The sequence below is a fragment of the Glycine max genome, chromosome 6 (assembly GCF_000004515.6).
Source record: "Glycine max cultivar Williams 82 chromosome 6, Glycine_max_v4.0, whole genome shotgun sequence".
In the NCBI taxonomy this organism is placed as follows: domain Eukaryota; kingdom Viridiplantae; phylum Streptophyta; class Magnoliopsida; order Fabales; family Fabaceae; genus Glycine; species Glycine max.
The window spans coordinates 9,266,582-9,286,886 of record NC_038242.2 but is presented as its reverse complement, the minus strand read 5'-3'; the positions used below and the strand labels follow the sequence as shown (position 1 = coordinate 9,286,886).

The 20,305-nt window shown below is 33.2% G+C and overlaps 1 protein-coding gene and 2 pseudogenes across 1 annotated transcript; all 3 read right to left on the bottom strand.

Annotated features, from left to right (window-relative positions):
* Positions 1–1,860: 1,860 nt before the first annotated feature.
* LOC100788159 (protein disulfide-isomerase-like) lies at positions 1,861–10,884 on the bottom strand (annotated as a pseudogene).
* Positions 10,640–16,757, bottom strand: LOC100787627 (protein ALTERED PHOSPHATE STARVATION RESPONSE 1). The gene is made up of 4 exons (XM_003527891.5): positions 15,045–16,757; positions 13,435–13,643; positions 12,791–13,014; positions 10,640–11,894 (listed from the first exon to the last, which is right to left on the bottom strand). The coding sequence occupies exons 1-4, from the start codon at positions 16,342–16,344 to the stop codon at positions 11,099–11,101; spliced, it is 2,529 nt and encodes an 842-aa protein (XP_003527939.1). The 5' UTR covers positions 16,345–16,757; the 3' UTR covers positions 10,640–11,098.
* A 1,398-nt stretch (positions 16,758–18,155) lies between these two features.
* LOC100787090 (abscisic acid receptor PYL4-like) lies at positions 18,156–18,625 on the bottom strand (annotated as a pseudogene).
* Between the last annotated feature and the right edge of the window lie 1,680 nt (positions 18,626–20,305).

Genomic DNA, 20,305 nt, shown 5'->3' with positions numbered 1-20,305 from the left:
TTTAAAATATGAAATATATCAATTATAAATAAGTTTCTAGATTTATTGTATTTGAAATTTGATTGCAATTATTTTTCATAATCCACCACAACAATTAGCGGAAGTGGCGACAATCATATTTGTGGCGATGATAACAATCATAACGACAAACATTAGTGGTTGTAGTAGTTAGTTGACTATCATGATGATGGTTGCAGTAACGGTCATGATTGACGATATTAGTGATGATCATGTTAGTGATAAGTTTGAAATATTTGATAAGAGGGAAAAAAGTTTGCAAGTTTTTTATAGTCATCAAATCATAACCCACTATGTATCATAAATTTCTTAGTTTTTTAAATAATTATTTTAAAAGTCAACAAATATATCATACATGATAAATTGTGATTGGATAACAATATAAAACTGTTTTATATGGTGAGTTGTGATTGAATAATGATATAAAATTATTTTATACGATTAGTGAAATAATAAACTCTTAAAGATAATTATTTTAAAGATTAGCAAACTTACTACACATGCACATGATGGGTTATACAAATCACATATCATCATTTTTTTCAAATAAATACTCATCAGAAAGGATATTTATCAACAATATTATACAAAATGAATTGGATCAACTGTTCAAGCAGGGGGCTCCGGGCCTCTGTTTTGTTCTGCCTCTTTACTCAAAGATGGGACATACAGTGAGTTTTATAATGTACCCGGGGGTTAAGGTGAAATATCCAAATAAGTTTCACTAACTGTTACTCTTGTTGAAACACATAATGAGCCCACCGAGAATTTTTATAATATTGTAATAAATTAAATTAGCTTAACTGTTTAGTAGGCTAGAAAACTATGTTTGTTTTCTAATAAAACATAGCTCCAGTTTTTCATTATATATAAAAACTTCTTACCCCATTGCGCTATGCGAAGGTATGGGGGAGGGATATTGTACGCAGCCTTACCCTTGCATAGCAAAGAGGCTGTTTCCGGATTCGAACCCATGACCAACAAGTCACCAAGGCACAACTTTACCGCTGCACCAGGGCTCGCCCTCAATTTTTCATTATATATATCATAAAAAAATCTTAGTGCAGGTCACATATAGTAAGCATAAAGGCATCACTCATGAGGGAAATGATTTAGTCAATAAATTGATAAGGTGTGGTAGCAGTGCAATTATGAAATGATCCCAGTCTTCCCAATTTATTCTAAAAAGCGAAAGGAGCATTGGACTAAGTTCATGGTGGAACTGGAAAGCCCTCATTGTTGCATTAACATTCGCAAAATTGGTAGCCATTGGTACTTGAGAATTAGTGGTAATGTTGATGTGTGTCAGATTGTGAATTTATTGACGAATTTAAACAAGCCCTGTAGTGGAGCCATATAGACGCATTCACACTTGGATATAGAGTAAATGAGTTCCAAATTCAGAATTCGTTGAATCTAAAAAATCTTAACACTAGCATTAGCATTTTCATGAGTCTTAGCTTTCATTGCATTAATGGATGAAAGAGGATAATGATAAATAGACAATAAGTTATAGAAATTTTAAAAAAAATAATTTATTTGTTGAATCATTACGTGTTTTCTGAATTTACGATATAAAAATCTTGATATGACCCTTAATGAAATCATCATAAATATATTTAATGAAGTGAAATGCGATCTTAATGAATCTCTAACATTACTAGTAATTGAACTACCATTACTATCAATAGTAATACATCTTTGATCTACACATCAGTTCTCCTAAAATTAAAGTAAGATTGAGTACAAAAAGGACAAAATAGGTTATTAATTATAGTATAAAAATTGGATTTGTTATTTTTAAAATAAATTTTATAACTGGTTTTGGTCCAATGCTAATTATATATAACCGGTTATATACCCAGATTTTTAAAAATCAAAACCAGTTTTACTTTTACCAAACCGACAAATGATCTACAGACAGTTACCTTTTCATAGCTCATCTTATCCTTTTTCTAGTTCATCTTTTCCTTGTTGAGCAGGTTTGTCTTGGTTCTTTTCAATGAATTCTATAATGTCTTCCTTAGTCCTATTGCCATCGTATTGTGATATCTTTCCACTTGCTGACCTGAAGTACACAGTTGGATAACCTCTGACTTCAAAGGTTTCTCTTGGGATATCGTTTGCAACTCCATCCTGGAACGTGACAAAAGACATGCAGAATAAAACTTGGCATAGAAAACATAAGACGATAATTTCATACAATATCTTAATACACACCGAGCTATTGTACCACAGAGCTTTCAGTCAGCTGCCAAGGCTACTTCTTCCAATATCGATTGAAACAAATATACTATCATAATAATCAAAGCTGAAAACTAGATACATTTCTTACCAGTTTTGCAATAGTAACATCAGCATCACTTTGATATGAGACAGCAACTTCCTCCAATATTGGTGCTAATTCTATGCAATAACCACACCAGGGAGAAGAAAATTCCAGCAAAACTGTTATCCTGTGTTTGGATGAAGCAATTTAACAGGGGAATTCATTTTTTCAAGGAATTTAAAATGATTCATGATAAAATAGCTTGTTTGGATAGAGTATTTGAAATGAGATTTAATCTATGGTATTTTTATGAATCATTTTAATTGACTAAAATAGTGGGCTTTCAAATTCTCTCAAAAAATATAAAATTTGAATTTTTTTTTTCGGAGATGCTCACTCTAACTCACGTTTTTGCTCGCGACTCTTTTTCGCTCAACACTCATGACTACGAGTGATCAAAGTTTTTACGGCCGATATCGATATAAGTTGTTTTTCACTGACGTTGGTCGAGGTTTTTTCCATCAGAATTTTTTTATGATGTCAACCAAAGTTATTTTTTGCCAATATCGGCTAAGATTTTTTTTAGGTAATGTTAGTTAGGGTTATTTTCTCATTGACGTCACTCAGGGAAATTTTTGCTAATGTCAGCCAAGGATTTTTTTTTGCCGTTGTCATTCAGATTTTTTCAGTTGATGTTGACCAATGATTTTTTTTACCAACGTTGGCTAGATTTTTTCTACTGATATCGGTTATGACTAACTTTTGAGTAAACACCTGTTAGGGTTTTTCAGTTGACGTCAGTTAGGTTTTTCCAGCCAACATCAGCTAAAGTTATTTTTAGCCAATATCGGTTAAGGTTATTTTTTAGCCGATGTTAGCTAGGGTGTTTTGGCTGATGTTAACTAGATTTTCTTAGCCGACGTCGGTTAGGATTTTTTTGCTGACATCGCCTAGGGTTTTCTGATTGACATCAGCCAGAGCTATTTCTTAACCACGTTAGCTAGGTTTTTTTGTTGATGTTGACAAGGGTTTTTTTCTATTAACACCAGCTAGGTATTTTTGACCAACATCGGGCATGACTATTTTTAGTCAACATTAACTAGGTTCTTACAATCGACATCCACTAGAGTTTTTTTGGTCGACATCGGTCAGAGTTATTTTTTAGCCAACATCAACCAATACTATTTTATAGTCGATGTTTGATAGGGTTTTTTGTCCGACATTGATCAAGGCAATTTTTTTAGCCAACTTCGACTAGAGATTTTTCAGCCAATGTTGACTAATGATGTTTTTCGGCCGACATCGGATAGATTCTATTGGTCGGCATCGACCAAGCTATTTTTTAGCCGATATTGGGTAGATTTTTTTGTCAACGCCTGCTAGGATTTTTTAGGCTGACGTTGGCTAAAAATAGCCTTGGTCAATGTCGTTCGAAAAGACCTTAGTCGTTGTCGGCCAAAAAGACCCGCTGGCCGACGTTGGTAAAAAAAAATCTAGCCAACATCGGCTAAAAAATAGACTCAACCAACGTTAGCCAAAAAATAGTCCCAGCTGACGTTAGCTGACAAATATTTCTGGCATACTTTGATAAAAAAAAATCCTATTTGATGTCAATCAAAAAATAGCCTTGCTTGATGTCGATTTAAAAACATCACTGGTTGTGGTAAGACAAAACAATCCTAGTTAAAATGAGCAATATTTTATATTTATAAATTATTAAAAATTGAAAATATTTTTTAATTAATATTTCAAAATTAGATTGTGTTTATTTTCTATAAAGTTTAATATTAAAATTTCATCTATTTAAAATATAAAATTGAAATTTTACATATGGAGGAAATTGAATTGTCCTATCCAAACAAAGAATTTAAAATGGAATAAATTTAAATTGATTTATCCAAACAAAGCATTTAAAAAATGAAGGAAATTAAAATTAAAACAATTCAAATTCTAGACATTTTAAATTCTTTGAAATTTTGAAATTTCTAATCCAAACGCAATCAAGGTTAAGGTTTTTGTGTTAGCAGTTATATTATTCTAACTTGGAATGATAAATGTGATGTGATGTGTAAGGGAATTAATTTGTGTATAATTACTGCCTCTCAGAAGAACATGTTTCTTGAAGGAAATAGAGGCATAGTTATATGACCATCGATAGTTTAATTTTGTACGCAAACATAAATATAATACACAACTTTCTCATCAATATTTTAAAACCTTTTATAGTAAAATCATATTACAAAAACTTTTGGTCCTAGACATGTAGTAAAATCATATCTATCAGCTTCATGCAAAGGTTGATATTTCAAAAAATCGAGACTTATTCATTATCTATTCATCTAAATTGGACTGTAATTTTAAGGTTATTTCACACGTAAAGAACATTAGAAACATGATATTTTTTTATTAAAGCACAATGAGTGCCAAAATCTATCTTATAATCCATGGAATAAAACCAAAATAGAAAAAAGTAATAAAGTATACCATTCTTCCCAGAGTTGAAAACTATGTCCTGGAGACTGTCCCCAACTACCACTTTAACAGGTTCATTGTTGGCTTCAGGAATAGGTTCAGACTTAAAATATGGGGCAATATTTCCTTCCTGAAATATTCAGAAAGAAAATGATAAACTTTATAATTTTTAAGACAAATAACTGCCACAATAGTTTAAAATTAGTTCACTACAAGATAAAATCAGGCAAAAGCAAAAACTACTAAGAGAAATAAGAATTACCTTGTATGCCTTCAACCAAGTTGACATGTGATCAGGTTCCAAATTGGGTTTAAGAAATTTCTTCCCATCATTACGTGTTACCGTAATTAGAGGTACTTGGTCTTCCTTCACTCCAAAATACTGTCAAGACAAACCATACACTTGTCAAATATTGATATTAAGCAGAGAATAACTACAGACGGTAACCACTTGAGTTTTTTAATTTAACATATCTTGATTTAACACACACTAAACTACAGAATGTTTAACATATTTTGATACAAACCTGGAAAGAACCTTTAGTAGACTTAACATCTCTAACCAGAAAGCTTAAACCCTGTTGTCTATATTGCTCAGCAGTTTCTCGGTATTTTGATTTGAAAGATTCAGCACCTTCAGCAGTGAAGTTGATAAACAATATTACCAACCAAAATCAATACTTTAATTTAGGTTTCTTGAACACAGGATATGATGCGGAGAAAACATGGGAATTTTTTTGTGGAATGGTCAAGGAAGAAGGCCTTCAAAGCCTATTATGTTATTGAAGCAAAAATGCGTTAGACAATTAGACAATGGGAAAGAAACCAAAGTTTTACCCCCCAAAAAAACATTAGACAATCTTTTTGGGGTTAAAAATGAATTTTTGAAGTCCATGCCATAGTAGCATCGCTGTAGCACGCAAAAAGCCGCTACAGGGACCACAATAGTTCAATATTGAAAGAACAAAATTGACTTAGAATAGCTTATTACCTTTGAATTGGGACTGCTGAAGAATTAGGCAATAAAAGGGTGATTTCTCAGATCATTGTTAAACAGTCACAACAGGGACACTAGATTCTTCAACAAAATTCCCTAGAGCTTCAACATGGAAATCCTACAAGCATGAGACAGTTGCACACAAACAAAATAAGATTGAAAAACACAAAATAAGATTGAACAATCAATTAACAGAAATCAACACTAGCTGGAAATCAACAAAAAATTCGTCAAATGGATTAAATAACCTAACTATGGGCCCAGTGACTGATGATTCTCCTCTTGGAAGGTGTTTGGCATTCATAGTGTGACCCAAGTCATAGTCAGCACGCAACTTCTCTGCAGTAAAGTTGTCAAACTCCTCCCCAGAAAATTTGGAAACACTACAACCTGAACACAAAGGAAAATATTATCATTGACCAATGTGACTTAAATAAAGCAAAAATGAAATGACTGGTCACTTACAATAGCAGCTTCATTTTCACCAACTAAGGCAGTAGCATCATCAACAGATTTAATTTCAGTCGAGGACCACTTTGTTTCTTCAAATAGTCAACGATGCCGTCTGCTTCATGGGGACCTTTGTATTCTTGAACATTCTTTCCCCCATTTCTCAGAATCTTAATTCTTGGGTACCCCTAACTTCAAATTCTGATGCAAGGTCTTTGTTCTTCTCGTCATCGCATCAACTTTAGCCAATACAATGGGAGGATCATGACTACTCAAGATAGAAGCAACTTTCTTATACTGCAGAAACAAGGATGCTAGAAAAATCAGCATTTGCATAATTTTACTAGGTGAACTCAAAGGAAACACCAAAATAAAAGGTGAACAAAATGACCTCCGGAGCAAGCTTCTTACAGTGGCCACACCTAGAAAGGAAAACAAAATCATATGGAAACCACAATGCACTAATATTGATACCAATCGTCTCAATGATTTAAAATGCAAATCCTGCAGTAGTGTTGAAATGAATGCACCAATAGAACATTAAAATTACACAAAAATCATAGTAAAATGTGAACATTAGTACATACACAAAATTCTAATGAAGTTAGCAAAAGTAAGATCTACAACAAAGTGAAAGCAAATGGAACAGATTAGGACTTGTATCAGAGAGGCGTAATGACACTTCTTACATAGTGCAATGGCAGACTTGTTATCACAATATATTTTTGTGGGATTATTTTGCTTACGATGCATCACTTCTAGAATTTTTGTCAGCCATATCACCTGTGTAGAAGAATTGGTTGATGCTATATTTTGCTTCAACTGTGCATAGTGCAATAATTAGTTGTTTCTTCGAAAACAAATAGCCAGATAAATTGTGTACCCTGACATTTTTTTTTCTTGTTTTATATCTCCTGTATAATCACTATCCATATACCCAACAAGCTTCAATCATATTTATTAGCGTAAAAAATTCCTTCGGTCATAAAACTTTGATCAAAACGATTCCAAATACTAGTCTAGTTGCAATACTTCCCACCAAACATTTGTAATAAGTTAAATCTACCCTTTTTACCACCATTTTCTCTTGTCAACTTCTACTTCTCTTTAACTGTGTGTAAATTGGCTTCGATTTCTCAATCTTGAATTGCTTCAAAATGTCAGCTGCATATTTCTTCTGACAAAAATCTCTTGATTTTGCTGAACTAATTCAGTGTCAAGAAAATAAGACATCAAGTCCAAATCTATCATCTCAGAAACAACTTACAGCCTTCTGCCATCATTTGTCAATTATTGTTGGAGAAAATTATATAATCAACATAGAGGCATACAATAAAAATATCTATATAATTTACATATTAATCCATTATCTATCATTATCAATATCTTATGTAATAAAACACTAAAAATAATAAAATCCTATAGTATATAAAAAAAAGGTAAAAAATATATATATAAAATCCTACTTTATGAGTGAAAGAAGAGAATATTTATATATATATATAAGGACTCACCACTCTTTCGGTTGGAGTCGATTAACATCTTACTTCAAAATAATACTTTCTCTATTACAGGGGTGTTAGCGGGCCGGTTCGAGTTGGTTTTGGTCAAATTTAAGACTCAACCCAATCAAATTTGATCGATTTGATTTGATTTTCACAATTTTTTTTTGAAATCCAACTCAACCCATTCATGAACGGTTTGATTCGATTCGAACCAACGAATTACCCATTTAAATTTGATTTTTCTTTTAGAATTACTATTTTATATTATGATTCATCCAAATATCTAATACAATTAATACAATATTATCAAATTTCTGAAAATAGTAAAATTGATTCATTTAATACCATCAACTTAATATTCTAAAATAGATTAATACAAATTAAAATAAAATATTCTTCAACAAGATCTACTATAATAGTCTGAATTATATAATTATTTTTTACAAATTAATTTTTTGCAATAAATTTTGTAACAACCAGATTTGCTACAACCAAATTTGCTAAAAACAAATGAACAAAATATTATTCATTAATATTGTAAACATGAAAGAAAAAATAAATATGAAAAAAGTGAAACAAATAGCAATGCACCTGAAAGTAATACTTTAAGAAATTTCTACAGTAGTCTCAACACTTGAAGTCCTAAAATTAACAATATATTTAAAGTGAACACTCATACTCTTAGTGTCTAATTATAAGACTCTTTCAATTAATTTACATCTCTTATCATTTTTCTCTATTCACTTACTTATTTCTTATTAATAGTTGGTTAAAGGATAATTAAGTAAGATTATATAAGAAAAAAATAATACATCTAAAAATTAGAGAAGTATCTTGTAAAAAAGGAAAAATAAATTTTAAAAAATATCTTATAATTAACAACAGATAAGACATAAAAACCTTCCTTTTATTTGTTTCATACTTTCATTCACTTTATTACCGTCAAATTACAGTAATTTAAGATTTAATTTAACAAATTTAAAATAGAAACAAATTTCTCTCTCCTATCCCTCATTAATCATGTATTCTTTTCCACTGCACACGATAACACTCCATAGAAATTTCCAGCAATGGATGATTTTCTTCTAAAGAAAATGATTGAAAAATTTTAGTCACAAGGTGACAATTGAAGATGAGTGATTTACTTCTATTAATAAAATAAAATAATCACAATTTCAACACAAAATCAATTGTTGGATTTGATGATTCAAGTTTCCAATTTATTTATGGCTTCTACAATGTTCAGGGGTGCATTCTTCTTTCTTTCATCTTTTTCCATAGAACGTGCAGAATATTAACAATAAAACTTGAAGGTTCTTTCTTTCATCTTTTTCTCTATCACCTTGTGAATATATATATATATATATATATATATATATATATATATATATATATATATATATATATATATATATATATATTCAGTCAGGCTGCCACATGCATAGTTTTTATATTGGTAGAGTAGAAGAAAATAAAATGAAAAATAAACTACTTCAATTAAAATAGTGTGATAGAGAATCCACTGAAATTTTTGAAAATTTTCTTTCCTTTTGTTTTTGACGAATTATTTTTTCTTTCCTATTCCTTGGTTTTTCCTCTACCAAAATGACTATTAAGCTCACTTGACACTAATTTGAAATCAGAGAGGCATGATAAGTTAATAACAGTTCTGCACACACTTGGAAGAGTTTATGCCTATCAAATTCTCAAAACTGATTCAAAACACACAGTGCATGTAATCATGACTCATGCACAACCTTTTTGTAGGTGAAGTGGTTATATATATATATATATATATATATATATATATATATATATATATATATTCCTCTGGGCGATGCAGCTAGGCGGTGCTGCTGATTTTTCTTGTTTCGTTTTGATCAAATCAAAAGCATTTCAAGTTTCAACGGTCAAACTTGTCAACACTCTAAATATATTATACTTATTTGCTTAAACACTGACAAAGTAAACAACATTAATCGAAACAAACGAGAATGGAAACATACCTTGGTGCATAGAACTCGACGACGATGAGACTGTACGTGCTTACAGTGTCGGAGAAGTTTGAGTGATCTAACGTGAGAACATCCGACTCGTCAGCCGAATACTAAGGGGAGGTAAATCGTAATTCTACTCACCACCATCGTTGCTCTGTCTGAAGAAACTTTTGGACTTCTTAGACTGACATTGACTAGGGTCAAGGGGTGTTTTTGTAGGAGAAGCAACAGAATGCTGATGTACGAAATTGTTTCTAAATAATTTCAAATTTTGGTTTTGGCTCCATTAGATACAGCCAATCCACTATTCCCACGTTGGCACTCTTCCTTACGTGGCTGTATCTAATTCCACAATTCTTGTCACATCCACGTTTTTCTACCTTTTCTACATTTTTTTTATTTTGGATAATTTTGGCTTTAGTATTTCTTTGCTTTTCCTGCATATGAAATATATATTTAGGAGTTTAAAATAGGATGATAATCATCAACATTCAGATGAAGACAGATGTCATATCATCAACAGATATATGAAAAAACTCTTCGCATGTGAACTCTACTCGTGTGTATGAAAATAATGAAAAGAAGGGTAAATGAAAATAATGAAGAACAAATTTAGATTATGTATGGAATTAGGTGAGAAGGGTAGTATACTAGTATTTGATTTGAAAGAAAAAAAATAGAAAGAGAAAAACGATTACAATATGTAAACATCGATCTTGATGAGAGAAAATAGGATCAAATCAATTGTTATACGTTTTTTTAGCAATTTAAAATTAACACTAACAACTCAAATCACTAGAAAAAAAACTATCGGTGTCAAAAATACATTATCAGAAGATGACTTCTTGAGGCTTAAATGGGTGGATCAGCCATTTAGCTTCAATGGAGTCGAACAGAATCAGGACATCCGCGAAGAGCAAAGAATCAAAACTGCAAGAAATAAAACATTTTAAATTCACCAGATCATTCTTGAAACTTCTACAAAATTTCCTTGCTTCCTCTTGATAAGATCCCACTCCTTTTCTAGGCATATGCAACATATACAGTCCACCTACAAGTTACAACCAATCAACCAATAAATGATTTTTTTGTTTTTTTGTTTTTGTCTGTACAATTTTCCCCTAACTATAGATTGGATGTTACCGGAGCTGAATTCACGATGACCACTCCTGACATTTTAGGCGCCCAAACCTTTCATCGCTGAAACATGTTCCGAGCAAACCTCTATAGGGTAATTCAAGAGGTGCTTTCCTATATAATAACACTAACTCTAGCTGCAAAACTGGTGGGTTAGTTCTAAATCTTCCATGTAATCTCTAGACTCCCCCAATTAATCCACACTAGTAAATGCAATCACATGATCTCAAAAGAAACCAAATAGCTGGAATATCTACTTGTCCCCGGCACTTTGAAGCCTGACTTGTTCATGAGCTTTCACCACCTCTGAAGTGAAACTCTCTAATGTCTTGAAAATGGGAATCAAACCAGCTTGTAAACTATTATTAGCTGCATCACGAACAAGTTTGATGGCTTCTTTATGCCTGACCCTCTCTTCATGCAATTTCTTCTTCATAGAATCTAAATCCACTTTAAGATCATCTAGTGGTGAAACACCACTATCAGAAGCAAGCTTTGACAATGCAATCTTTCCCAAAACTTTATCATGGTCATGTTCTGAGCCTCCCATTTCTGTGTGCAAAGTTCTAAGCTGTTTCTCAAAGTCCTTTCTAAGATACTCTGCTTTGATTCTCTGGCGTTGCGCTTCATCTTGCTTTTCCCATAACTCATGTAGTTTTAGAGCAAATTCATGCATGGCCTCTGCCACCCCAGTTTCTGATATTCTACTCATTGCATGATTCCAATCATTGCAAATTATAAAAACTGGTGGGGCATCAAGCTGACTTGGAGAGAAAGGGGCAATACCATCAGCTGTTTCTTCAGGTTCATTAGGAAGGCACCTTATGAGCCACTCATTCAAATTCTTGACATAAGATTTTTGAGTCTTAACCCAATGGTTGAACTGACTGCACCAATTCAAAAGCTCCTTTTCAAGTTCTACAATGGCCTTCAAACCTTCATCTCCTTGCAGACCCACGTTAATCTTAAGAGACTGACTTTTACTCTCCATGATAGCTTGGAACTGTTTCTGGTGGCATTTGAGCATGAATTTCCACATTCTTATGAATCTGCTGACAAATAGGCTATTCATCAAATCAATAGCTCCATAACTTATAACTCAAGAAAAACAATTCAACTGTGTTGGAGAAATAATAGATTTAGCCATTTCAAAATCAAATGGGATAATACTAATAATGATGATGTAAATTCAAGCAAAAAAAAACAAACCAATGATGATGTAAACATATCTTCAACCACTAACCACTGATGAGAGATAATCACTGAAGTCTATTTCTCATCAACCACTCGAAGACATAATTTAATTTGACTTAGTGTCACCCCTCTATACATCTTAAGACAAGATCCTCAATAGAATGTCTGATTTGGCACATTGCCACCATCAATTCTTGGCCTTGTGCTTCCAGGGGCTCTGATATAAGCATTAATAATGACAACAAGGTTCTTAAATCACAAACTCAAACATTCCATAAGGGATTTCTCATTCTTAGATAAACGGAGGAGTTGCATTGAGCCAATAAAACTGTGGGGAACAAAACTGTTAATTGAAGCATCTAAGGAGGAGAACAACAGGGTTTTACTCAATTAATTTTGTACAAAAAAAGAAAACAATTATAACAGTTGGATCATTAACTATCACCAAGATTTTCCTCAAAAAAAACTGTCATCCAGATTCACAAAGAGAGACATTAAATCATGGCCAACAATGATGTGAAACTTCAAAAAGCAGCTCTTGTGTGTTCAAAAACATTAATACTTCATTACTTATTTTAGTCTAATCTTTATAAAGGAAGAAGAGAAACCAAACAAATTTCCCCTTTGAAATAATAAAAAAAAAGCTTTTTGGCAGTATTTTCTTATAAAAGTTTAAAATTTTTGTGACCAGAAATTAATAAGCAATGACAAACAAATATCAGCATAGTGAATAAGTGGAGCAATTTGATACCCGTTAATCAATGCTGCAAGTTGAGGCTGCAATTCATTATCCCTCAATTTATGTATTCTTCCCATTATAGTTTCAGCAGTTCTGATGCAAATATTGATTTTTGTTTGCAGCTTCCTTATTGATGCCCTAGTAGCATCAATTTTACTAGATTCAGCTCCTAGATTATCCAATGTTTTCAGTCTCTTGAACTTTTTCTCATAAATAGCTCGTAACCTCTCTTCATCCTGAGAGCAGGGCAAAAACATGAACATATAAGCACAATTCGAAATTAACACAAAGTATGATATTATCTAAAGTTACTTATCAATGCAAGTAAGTGATATAATCTACAATTTATTGATTAATACAAGTAATGTATCATAGAAAATGATGCTGAATATGCAGTACATATTTGACATAAAAAATACATGTTATTGAGTAATGAAGTTTCCATTTATATCCTCTCCTCTCCAACAACATGAAGGTATGAAAGGGAAACTATATCGTAAGGAAATTTAGAAGTCTTTGTCCTCAACAAGTAGGTCATACAAAAAATAATTAAGATGGATACGAAACTATGAATAGCTCCAACCATTTCTAATTTTATGATTCATTTCAGTTTAAAGAATCTAAAATCGAGTAATTTAAAACAATCATATTAATACCTTAACTTCCTTATACAATTTCTTCTCCCATGCATAAAGTTTCTCCAATGTGGATGAAAGGTTTTCTGGATTTGTCTTGAAGTCTTTCCCAGGTTCCCCACCACAGTATGCTTGCGCCAATTTTATTTCCCTAGAAGAAAATTGTATAGATACAAGATCTGAAGGTAGCCTGGAAGGTGCTAACATCTGCAGGATTCTGGAAAAGATAACTGCATAACACACATAACAAGACATTTAGTTGGTCAATGATTCAAACTCATCGCAAATGATTGTATGGAGAATAAAATATACAAAAAAAAATAACAATAAAGCCCCACAAATGCACACATGTATGCAGTAGAAAATTCATCAGAAGGACTCAATTTAGACATTTAAATCAAACTGCACCTGCATTTTCTTGAGGCACAAGACTGGGGGGCGGAGTATGGAAATATAAAACTAAAGGGGGGTGCATAATGAAATATATATTCCCCTTAATTTTTCAACTTGGTTGACAATTGATCACACAAACTGGTACTGCCTGCAGCCTGTCTACTCTATACCCACTAAATTATTTGTTTTAGGTGAGCAGACAAAACGTGAATAGTACAGAAGAAATGAGTAATTCTCTATAAAGGGAGTAAAACCACAAAACACATCTTATCAATAATTTAATATAATTGATAACACTCGGCATAGGAAATATTTTGCCTGTGGAACTCAGGCGTGCCAAATCAACACAAGCCTATTGCAGAAAGTGGTAAAGAATACTGTTTTACAATAAACCTGCTTCATTTAATGAATTAATTAGCTTCTAGCCTTTTTCTGAATGCTATCTAATTTTGTTGAGATTATGTTGGTTTACATGCATAGAATGGTCATCAAATGGCATAACTAATGTTCATTCTAGCAAGTTATAAGCATGCTACCAAAGCCAAAAGAACAAACAAATAAATTGAAGGAAAAAACAACAGAAGACAACTCAAGCTATGTTTCGATCAAAGTTGGAAAAGCATTATGCAAATTCCAATGCACAAAATAAAGAAGAAAGAAAATGTTACTTTGAGAATAAAAATACTTTTGAGCTCTCTCAACTAAAACACAAACATGCACTCAGCTGGTAAACAGGCTGGGGTGTTTCGGACACTTGGTCCTTACTTCCAAGTATCCGTGAACGATGCACCTAATATTTTCTTACTTCCTTAACAAAATAAGACCCCTTCCCTTCCCCTGTTGAGGGAAAACAAGGATGAAAAAGAAAACATACATTATACATACTACAGTGTTCCTCAACAGTGTGGAGTACTCCTTGGAGTTGAGCTCATCTCAGCTATTTTCTGAATAGAAATTATTATTAATACTCACAAGGCAAAACATAGAGAGACTAAATCTAATCAGCAAACAAAACAGCCAAAGTCCCAAAAGGAGCAAATCAGCCAATCTACATCACCTTCGCTACCTCAACAGGTTCAGCAAAAGGATCAAACAAGCCAAATACCAACACTCACACATCACCAGCCACAAGCTCAAGTCCCCCCCTCCCCCACATACACACACACAAACAAAAACAACTCCATCCGTAACTTATAATTCTAACATTTCACAGAAGAAGACAGAACATTCATTCATACCTCTAAGTGCAGCAACCCTAGATCTATAAGGCCGTTTGCAAACCTCGAGCAACAACGCAACCTCTTTCCCGAAATTCGACGCCGTCACAAACTCATCCTGAATCTCCTCAACAACCTCGCGGAGATCCCTTGTGCCATGTGCGGACAAAGTGGTGGCGCTGCTCAAAACGGAAGAGTCACCGTCCACCGTCGTAACGGTCGCTTCGTCAATCTCGAAACTAACCCCTTTCTTCGCACCGCGCTCTTCGGAAGCAACAGTGTCGGGGCTGCTGTTGATCTCTTTCTCGACGGAGCCGTTATCGCTGCCGTCGTGAAACCTCACCGTCTTGGAGCTCCCCTCGCTGCTACTCACCTGCTGCAACGGCACCGTTTTGGTATTCGAAGGGCCCTCCCCGAAATCCCTAACTCCAACACCAAAACCCTTCTCCTCTCCCATCTTTTTCTTCTCCTTCTTCAACGGAACAAACTCCTTCTCTTTCTCTTTCATCGTTTCGTGTTCCGTTTCGTCCTCTAACTCCGGAATCCCTTCCCTCTCCCTCACTTCCTTCGAATCGGGGCTGCTCGCACTCGACCCGAGCCGAGGCGGGTAACCCGGGTAACCATTGTCGAAGTTATCGAAAAAGTTGAGGAAGTCCCAGGTGGAGACGCGAGGAGGAGACGGCGGTGCCGGAGGAGGACGCGGCGGAGAAGATGACGGTCCAGGTTGAGGGTAATACGGGTAATTCCCACCGGGAAACCCGTAGAAACCGGTGTTGCCGTAGCCGTAAGAAGGATCAGGCCATTGTCCAATAGTTGCCACGTGTCTTTCGGGCTCTTCGTAGACCATGGGTTTTCCATTAGGGACAGACCTCTTCATGTAGTGAGCGTAATGGTAATTTTCATAGTATCCGTATGGAGGCGGGTCCGGTTCTGGAGAATCGTGAATGTGAGGCGAAGAAGAATGAGAATGAGAAGGTGAAGGAGAACTTAATTCGGATCCAGAGGATAAGGGTAAGTGAGAACCGTCGGGGGAATCGGCGTGAGAAATAGAAGGGGAAGAGGATGAGAGTTTGTTATTGTTGATGCTTTTGGTTTCCGAGGGTAATGTGAGAACCGGAGAGGAGGAACCGGTGGTGGTGGTGAGGTCTTGTTCGGCGAACTTGTGAAGGGCGTGGCCGATTTCACTCAGCGAATGGAAATACGCCACGTGTGCAGCGGCGAGAGCGTAGCGTTGCTCTGATGCGGCTTTGAGGAACGCCTTTCGCTCTCTGCACAGAACCACCGCGGGGAAGTCCTCCACCTTGGACCCGCTGCAGCCCATGTCAGTGGCCCGATATCAGAGAACGAGGGGTGGGTGTCCACGACGGAGAAGAACATGCTTCAGCGTCGCATAATGAAGAAGAAGAAGCTTTGAATATATATCTCTATCATTTAATTAGTGTTCTGGTCTGCATTTATTGATTGAGGGAAGCGCGTGAGAGTGAGTGAAGTGAAGGGTGAGGAGTCAGTGTACATGGAAGGGGAGGGAGACTGAGACTGAAACTGAAACAGGGAAGATTCGAGAGAGATTTATAATTATTAAATTAAGGAGAAACTGGTATTGAGATTTGTGATGTTGGGGATCTGTATTTTGTAGTTTGAGACAAAAATTGATAGTCAGGATTTAAAGTAGAGGAGAAAGGGGAGACCCGCCATTGCCAAATGCCAACGGATCCCTATACTACCATCTCATGCTCTTTCTTTCTCTTTTTATTTATTACTTCTATTTAATATTTATTATTTATACTAGCCAAAACAGACGCGTCACCGCCTGTGTCCGCATTTTTTAATTCACTATTGTGTTTTGACATGCTAAAATTAGTATCTTTTTATAATTTATTTATTATGTATTAATTTTATTATTTCTTTATTGTGTCTATGAGTTTTAAATTTACATTTTATAATTTATAAAACTAATTTTATTCTTATTTTGGATTTCTAATAGGTTATCAATTATTTAGTTTCAATGTTAATAAATATGTCAATAGATATTAGATAAAATATATAAATATAATTTAAAGTTTAAAAAAATTAAAAATTTATCTTCAAAAAAGAAATAAAAGCACCTATAAATTCTTGTCTTTGACTTATATTTATTTCTCCATAGAATTTGAATAAGAAAAATAAAATAGTATTTTAACAATTGATTATTTTGGGAGGAAACAATGAAAATAAAAAAAAAAATCTGCTATGATAGGGAATATTAAAAATAAAATTTAACATTTTTTTTATGATTAAATAGGTTAAAACTTGTTGTTGATTAATGATTGATATTTGAATACTAATTTAAATCATGTAATGAAATCATAATAATAATAAAATAATTATGATATAACATTGAGATAATATACATGATAGAATTTAAGATATTTATACTAATTTTCAGGCGTTGTTAATTGTTTTCTCAGTGTAACTGCCAAGACTTCATCAAATATTTGATTTCCTATATATATTTGTTAAAGTTTTTGTCCCTCAACATAAAATGTGAAGTGCCAACACTCTCCCATGTTATTTGTTGGTATTGGTATTCACCTATTGGGTTACCACCATTTACTGTTCATATGCATGCAAGAATTGCTAACACTCTCCCATGCTATCTGTTGGTATTGGTATTGGTATTCACCTATTGGCTTACCCCCATTTATTGTCTCTATGCATGCAAGAATTTTTCTTACAATTAATAATTTTAAACTCAGTTTTAAATTTTTTATCACTAAATCTGTTTTACTTTTAAAATCCAGCTAATGTTATTGTTATTTTAAAAAAAGATAAACCCATCAAATTGTGAATCGGTTTTATGTTATTTTATATACTTATTTTTTTTAATGAAATTCTATTGTTATTTTAAAAAAAATAATTAAAGTATAAAAAAAAAACATGCCGACAACTCACTGTTGTTTTGAAAATTGACTGTTTTATTTTATTTTTAAAATTTAAAAATATTATTATTTAAAAACTTAATTTTTTTAATTTTAAAATTTGAACTCACTACTCTTTTATTATAACTGTCCAGTTTTCTTGTTTTTAAGATAATTATTTTTAAACTTTTTTGTTTAATTTCTCTTTATTCATCTAAAGATATGAATTGTGAAGTCATCGTTGATGGAGTTTGTTGGTTAGGTTTTCGGCAAATTTGGCGAGGGATTGGAGGTTGCAGCAGAGGATGTGTCGACGAAGATGCGCATGTCCTGAGTGTGTTGTCGGCTGGGACGTCGATGATGTCAGACTCGACGACGACGGTGCCCACAGCGGAGCGGGGGTGGAGGTTGGTGACAGAGCGGTAGTTGGAGTGGCGATGGTCACCGCCAACCATGCTGAAACCGAAGATGTGGCGCTCGTCGTCGAGGACATGCGAAGGTCACGTGGACCTCGCGGAAGGTCCCGACATTGTCGTCGCCGAGGATGACGTGGCAGCTCTTGACGAAGTACTTATAGCTTTGCAGGTTGTCGAAGCGCCGCACGACGGACCACACTGTGGAGGCCGGGGCGTTGATCTCTTGCACCACGGCGGGGCACCATTGGTGTGAGGACACGACGTGGATGTGGTGGCGAGCTACCGCGTGTCAAAATAATCGTGGAAGGTAACAGTTCTTTGTTTCATAATGAAACTGTGAATTTGTTGGATGAAACTATAAATGAATGAATGGTTTTGCTATGTTTTGAGAGAAAGAGAGAGAAGTTAAGTGAAGTTGGAGAGATTAGAACTACAGAACATATTTTAAATTTTTAATTACTTTTGCAGTTATTAGATTATTATTGTTTAAAATTTTAAAATATAAAATTATCTAATAAAAGTGGAGACAACAAAATAATTATCCAATTAAGTATTTTCTTTATTTATTGATATGGATTTAATGTTCCATTTGGATGCTTTTACGGTCGCAGAGTAGCAGTAACTTCAACGAGCCTGCTTGCAGATTTATTCCACGTGTTCATTACCCATGGCATGCAACTTTGACGTCAATATTCTGCCAAGAGGTGGGGTCCCATTAACATTTTCCAATGCTTCTGGTTAGGTTGAGTCAAATTTAACTAACCTCGCTATTCAAGCTTATAAAACATTTGTGACTTAATTGGATTTGTGAATTTTTATTGCCAAATTTAAACTAAATCATCTCAATTATAAACGAGTTGATTCATTTGAAACTGAAAATTTAAAAATTATTTTTATTTTTTAAAACAATAATTTATTTTTATGCAAAATATTATAAATATATAATGACTCAATATCATTAAAAAAGACCAATTTTTATAACATTTGATTAATAGAATAACTCAATGTTATTAGAATATTTTAATTTAGATAAAAACAAAATATTATATTAACACTAAAAAATATTAAAAAATTAACAAAAAAATAAAATAAAAAAGCAAGAATGGATTAATTTAATATATTATATTAAAAAACTATAATATTTTCTATTTAATAATTTAATCTATATATAATAAATTTAATTAAATGTTATGGATTAGATTGCATCACAAATTTTAAAAACATAATCGTTATTTGTAATTAATGTCTAAATAAGTCTAATTGAGTTTGATCCAAACTCTCAAACAATCCGATCCACGTTAATTAAGTCCGTTTGATTTCACATTTATGATTTACCCATGAAAGAAAACACTCGTACTTCCACCGAATTTAATTTACTTTAATTTTAATCTATGTTACATATTTTGTTTATTCTCCTGCTAAGATGTTCCTATTAAATTAGATTATATTAGTTGAAACCTCATGCAATTAAATTATTTTTATAAACAAGGTCTGTGATTTGATCTGGCATGGGTGTTAGTAGTATTCGTTTAAACTTTAAAGTGAGATTCATAAGGATTAAAAGAATTCAATTTAACATCATTAAAATTTCTCTTTAATGTTTAAAGTATATCATTATCTCCACAGTTATTTTCGGACTGCGACAACTACTTAACTTGTAATGGAAACGCTCATTAACAATGACAAAAAATGTAGAAATTTATGGACTTCATTCGATACTAAATATACAGTCACGAGGATTCTACTTATTTTTTTTATTTTTTTATCTCTCTATCTTTGAAATGTTGATTTTTCGTTTCTGGAGTTATCTAATTCACTTTTCATCTTTCTATAAATTCCTATCAAAATTGGAGTAACAAAAAATAAATATTTTTAAAATTAGAAGGACAAAAAATAGATAATTTATTTTAAAGAAACTAAAACTGAACTTTGAAAATTTTAAAGAGATCAAAAACATATTTGATCATAA

Excerpts from the sequence above, each read along its gene's own strand:
- LOC100787627 (XM_003527891.5), bottom strand. The coding sequence starts at position 16,344 with ATGGGCTGCAGCGGGTCCAAGGTGGAGGACTTCCCCGCGGTGGTTCTG. Across the intron at positions 13,644-15,044 it reads TAGGGTTGCTGCACTTAGAG|TTATCTTTTCCAGAATCCTG; the intron begins GTATGAATGAAT and ends TGTGTTATGCAG. Across the intron at positions 11,895-12,790 it reads CTTGCAGCATTGATTAACGG|ATTCATAAGAATGTGGAAAT; the intron begins GTATCAAATTGC and ends ATTTGTCAGCAG.